The 6086-nt window shown below is 35.5% G+C and overlaps 1 protein-coding gene and 1 long non-coding RNA gene across 4 annotated transcripts in view; one reads left to right on the plus strand and one right to left on the minus strand.

Annotated features, from left to right (window-relative positions):
- LOC110458065 overlaps positions 1-4520 on the plus strand; it is a 30580-nt gene extending 26060 nt beyond the window's left edge. For 2 of the 3 annotated variants that reach the window (XM_021509616.1, XM_021509617.1), the window contains one exon: positions 4162-4520. In XM_021509616.1, coding sequence (XP_021365291.1) covers positions 4162-4368 — 207 coding nt within the window. In that variant the 3' untranslated portion in view covers positions 4369-4520. The remainder of the gene's footprint in view (positions 1-4161) is intronic. The other variant, XM_021509618.1, reaches the window with a different exon arrangement.
- Positions 1864-3104, minus strand: LOC110458066. The gene is made up of 2 exons (XR_002463761.1): positions 2452-3104; positions 1864-2411 (listed from the first exon to the last, which is right to left on the minus strand). It is a non-coding gene; the product is annotated as an uncharacterized LOC110458066 (long non-coding RNA).
- Positions 4521-6086: the final 1566 nt, after the last annotated feature.

Raw genomic sequence — 6086 nt, forward strand, 5'->3', positions numbered from 1 at the left:
TGGTATTATCTAGGTCTGGTGACATTGTTAATTGAATGTAAAGTTACTTTATACAGAACCCTATATAACGTATAAGTTAAGTATTCAACATTATGGACTTTTCTCCCGAGAGTCTAGGGGCCACGCCTAGTGGTTAGCGCTTCTGACAATCTGCGATCACTAGACCTCCACCACTGGGTCACAGGTTCGAGGCCTATATGAGGTTGTCACCAGGTACTTGTGACAGCAAAACGGTCTCTCTCTCTCCACCAAATCCTGGCTCATCCTTAAATGACATAGCTTGTAATAGGATGTAAAACACAAACAAACCAAAACGTTTAGTCTCAAAACCAAGTCGATCATTACTATAGACAACAAGCCTCCATTTGTAGGGCCATACGGTTTTATGTCTGTCACAAATATCCAAACCGATACATTTACAACGAGTGAGTGAAAGACTTAGACGTGAAGTTTTACTGAGACCGTTACGTTATAGAACCTAGGTACAATGATAAATACAAAGTGTGAAGTATGTTTGTCTAATATTTTTATACAGCTTTTATATTTGTTATATATATATAGATTGGACTTGTTACAATTTTCATGTTATTATTTTATCGGTGTATGAATTTGTTAAAACAGGTGTGCCTAATCACTATGTAAATGATAGAATGAGTAGTGGTTTACGTTTTTCTGCTCATGTTATTAACTCATTCACCCTTGAAGACACATTTGAACTCTTCCAATTCAAAGGTTGGAATAGTTCATTATTAAATTTCATGGGTGGATATTAAGATGTTGTTCACTAACTTTGTTACACCTTAATTTTTATCTGATGCTGATTTTTTAACCATACAATGTATGTATACAAGTCTAGTTAACTTTCTCTATCCACCTGGGATGTATTTATCCGTACTTAAAGAGAACAATTAAGTTAAATATATTTGATATAAAGGTAACATTTTTACAGACTATAATTATAAGTCTACTGTACTGATACACCTAATGTATTTTTGTTCATTTAAACATCAGGAATCAATTAACATTTTTACACCCTTTTTCATCATTCAGGTATGTTATCATTGCAATTTGTTCATGTTTTATACTACCACGTTAATGTTCGTGTACCATAAACATAGCTATTTATAGACATACACCTAATTCGGAATGGTATCGAGCAAGTGATATTCTCATGCATATTTATATGATATCCTTTCTAAACAGTTAACAGGTCATTCTATATCATCTGAATTTAAATTAGTATTTAGAATTGAAGAGAGTAACTATGATTTAATATTAATTACACTACATGTACACAGAAAATTAAGGTTGAGATATTTATCAAATCAGAATAGCCCAGAGTTACGATCATCAGAGAATATATATTGAGAATGAGGATGAAATATATGGTGTACTGCATGTATTCAGTCAGGAAAAAGTAAATTAAACAAAAGAACATGTTATATATTAAATTGTGTTTTGATAATACAGCTGTATAACTAATCACTGATAGTACATATTTTGTCTTGAGTTTCACTATGGCTGTTGATCTATGTAGTATTACATTGACACATCCTAATTGTCTCCAGTAAGTTACCACAGACCACAGTTTACTACACATGTACTCATTATACGTATCAAGGGTGGGGGGTGGGGGTTTAGTGGAATAGAACAAATATCAATGTATAGAGCTAAGCTAGATACATAGAGTGGAGAACTGGTGCTTTAAGTGTGCTGTGATGGCCAGATTTATCTTTTACAACATTGAAGACACATTTGTAAGAATTGAAATGTTGAAGGGGGGATCAAATAGAAAGTAGTGAAATGTCTTTTCGGAGTTTTTGGAAATTTTGGTTGAAATGTAGATTTTTGAGTTGTTAGGTGTTTGACACAGTTTAGCTACACATGGTATCTAGTGTTGTGTTAAGTATATTCCCACACAAGGAAACTATCAGGTCTGGTGTATTAAGTCACTCACCCCTACATATCTAAACTGGATTTGCCCAGTCATTGATTTGGTAAGGTTCAATTGTGACCTTAGGGGTGAATGAGTTAACAGATTTTAAAAATTGGTCTTGAATTTCAAAATCTGCAAATGTCACCCTTATTTTTTCTTAAATGATAAAAATGTAAAATATTTAATACTGAAATGGATTGATCAAGAAATCTTATTATAAGCAGAATCAGGACAAGTACTTTATTAATTTTGGATAATTATGGTACTTTGCTTAAATTTATTATGTAATGCTGTGGATTTGCAAGATCTGATTGGCCAAAAATAGGGACTAAAATGAAGTATTATATTCCTTTGATTGTCAGTGTATTTATGTACCTACACGTACAGTAACAGTTGTGTTCGGCTGTGATAGAGGTGAATACACTAGAATGTTAACCTGTATAAGGAACCACCCTTTTTTTGAGTAAAACAGAACCTGTCTTTAGTGACCCACCCCTCTTTCAGAGAGCGAGGACCTGTCTTTAGTGACCCACCCCTCTTTGAGTAAACCAGAACCTGTGTTTATCTATCAACCCCTCTTTGGTTAAATCAGAAGTTGACATGAAAACACTGCCGTTATTATCTTCTGTAGAATCTGCACCCCACCTGTCAGAACTGTTGAACCAGTTTCAAACCATTCCTTCTGCCATTTCACTAGATCGGTCAATGTATACACCACCTCAACAGAACTGTTAAAGTCTTTTGTCCCGGGGCCGGTGGTCCCTTGTCACAGGTTTCATTTCCATCATTCCCTAGTCCTGGGTGTGCGAGACAGAATCAGAATATATTTCAAGTATGCTATAGGAATTGACGTTAATATTACAGGGATACAAGATCTCATAACCAGTCAGCCTTGTAATAAAGGAGATGCAATAAACTCTTTTATAAAAAAACACAAATGTGGCTTGATTGTGTTATTTACAGAAATGTGTGAATTTCTCCAAATAAAGTTGTTTCTGTATCATATATCCATATGTATGCCTAACATCTTGATAATTCCCTCGGACAGACATGGCATTTCTTCAGGAGTAAATAGAATATACTTAATTTACAAATAAAAATCCTAGTTGTAAGAAGCAGATTAGAAAAGTACCATATGTATATGGAAAAAATGTTTACAGTTGATAAAGATTTTTAGGTCACCTGAGCTTTAGCTCAAGTGACCTATTGCTATCCGTTTTCATCCGTCGTCGTCCGTTAACATTTTACATTTCAAACTTAAAGTCAAGTTCTGCTGGGCCGATTGAACTGAAAGTTGGTAGGAATGATCAGCTCATGNTGACAAGTGCTCTGAAGTATAAGATCCTGTGACAGATCACAATGACAAGTGCTCTGAAGTATAAGATCCTGTGACAGATAACAATGACAAGTGCTCTGAAGTATAAGATCCTGTGACAGATCACAATGACAAGTGCTCTGAAGTATAAGATCCTGTGACAGATCACATTGACAAAGGAACTCTCCTGTTTGTGCCTAAGTTCGAGGACAATGACCATTAAGTTCGAGGACAATGACCATTAAGTTCGAGGACAATGACCATTAACTAACCTGACTTATCATGACTGTTGTTTGAACTGTGACATCTGACAGCATGTGGAACATCAGCTACATAATTCCAGGTAATACACTCGTTCAATCTCAGATGTCAGATGAACACAAACTTTTTATATTGCCTATGTATCTTCCCAGCCCTGATATCAGGTCAAAGGTCAAATACTCAAGAATTTGATACTGATATCAAACATGTGAAAACAGTTCAAGGGAGATAACCACTATTTACAATCTGCTAAGGCGACACATATCATTATTTGAAAAGTAACTATCGGGTAGTTCGGGAAAATTTCCTATCAAACTGAGTATTCACCTCTGAATAAGGGAAAGTGGAATGAAAGGTGGGCGTCTGACACTTTCAGAAAGATAGAACAAGGGAAATAACCTCTGGAAATAACGGGTAAAACTGCATCACAGGTCTTGCATATGATGGTGCATCCCAAGACCATGACAAAATTATTGATAAACATGTTTCCAGTGGCAATTTGTGAAAACCTACACTTATAAAGTAGTGAGATTGATGGACACATGATTACTCTTTAGTTGGCCTAGAGAAGGTGTTGCAAATATGTATAAATTTTGATTAAGATATGGTTCTCACGTCTTGTAACGATGTTTAATTGTTTTCTTTACAGAAACATGGACATGACAACAACGCCTTGGACGAACCACGTGAGGAGAGAAGGAAGCGCCGTGAGCACCGTGATCGACACGAAAACGACAATGGACGGGGCTACTCCAACAAGGCCATGTACGATAACAGCGACGATGATCGGGACGGTGATATCAGGGGGTCACTGGATGGAGGAGGACACCCGGTCGGGATCGGGTCGGCTGTGTAACAGCATGTGGATTATTTCAGCAAATATTTACTCAGCTGTGTGTAGGCACAGGCAATTCTGGACAATGTTGATTGATAAAACATAATTATGCAGTCAATTTTTAGGGTAAGATTGATATCATACGTCAGAATAGGTGGTGTTCAGTGACAATACTGACTCAGAAACACCATTAACTTGGGTTTGTCAATGTTATGAACGCTGTATGTTAAATGTGAATATTTCATGTGTAAAAACATCTTTAGGCAATGTTACACTATCTGTATGGAGGACAAGATCAATAACGACGATTGTGACAAGATTAAGGTTTAACATTAGACAAGGTTATCGTTGATTAACAGCTGTTTATAGGATCACTGTAAAGAAGATGGAAGGAAAAGAGAATGGACTGTCAGATTCACTGGGACAGAAAAACAAGAACAGAGGGACAAAAAAGGCAGACAACATATGCAGGCTAAACACCTGATCTACCGCCAGTTACCTCCCTTGGAAGATATTTTGAAAGAGAATGATATCAGCTGGCAACAATTAGAATGTTCAGTTTGTCAAACCATGACGATTAATAAAATAATTACTTAAGGAAAGTTTAGTGCAAATATATGATAGCAGGAATTGTTTTTATACTGTAATATTTGGACAATGAAAATGTAGTGACCATACTACACAAGTGTTGAGTATAGAGCAAGTTAAACCTGGTGGAGAGATGATATAAAGTTACCTTATCATAGCAAGTATACAGATAGAGCAAGTTAAACCTGGTGGAGAGACGATATAAATTTACCTTATTATAGCAAGTATACAGATAGCGCAAGTTAAACCTGGTGGAGAGACGATATAAAGTTACCTTATCATAGCAAGTATACAGATAGAGCAAGTTAAACCTGGGGGAGAGACGACATAAATTTACCTTACTTTAGCAAGTATACAGATAGCGCAAGTTAAACCTGGTGGAGAAATGATATAAATTTACCTTACTTTAGCAAGTATACAGATAGCGCAAGTTAAACCTGGTGTAGAGACGATATAAAGTTACCTTATCATAGCAAGTATACAGATAGCGCAAGTTAAACCTGGTGGAGAGACGACATAAATTTACCTTACTTTAGCAAGTATACAGATAGCGCAAGTTAAACCTGGGGGAGAAATGATATAAATTTACCTTACTTTAGCAAGTATACAGATAGAGCAAGTTAAACGTGGGGGAGAAATGATATAAATTTACCTTACCATAGCAAGTATACAGATAGTGCAAGTTAAACCTGGGGGAGAAATGATATAAATTTACCTTACCATAGCAAGTATACAGATAGAGCAAGTTAAACCTGGTGGAGAAATGATATAAATTTACCTTACTTTAGCAAGTATACAGATAGCGCAAGTTAAACCTGGTGGAGAGACGATATAAATTTACATTATTATAGCAAGTATACAGATAGAGCAAGTTAAACCTGGGGGAGAAATGATATAAATTTACCTTACTTTAGCAATTATACAGATACAGACCCGGGACACGCATGATATATATATAAATATATACATATTTCAGTTTGTGAACATATATAGTTAGTGTGGGAAGTGGATTTTTTTAGAAGAATAAAAATATATTTAATAAATAATTATTAACTTGTATATTATCTCATACCCAAGTAGTTGCTTTTTCGAATCTAATTGCTATTTTTCATTTCTTCTTGTTCTGAACTGTTTTAGGGTTCTCCAATCTA

This window comes from Mizuhopecten yessoensis, unplaced genomic scaffold (genome assembly GCF_002113885.1).
Source record: "Mizuhopecten yessoensis strain PY_sf001 unplaced genomic scaffold, ASM211388v2 scaffold9423, whole genome shotgun sequence".
NCBI lineage: Eukaryota > Metazoa > Mollusca > Bivalvia > Pectinida > Pectinidae > Mizuhopecten > Mizuhopecten yessoensis.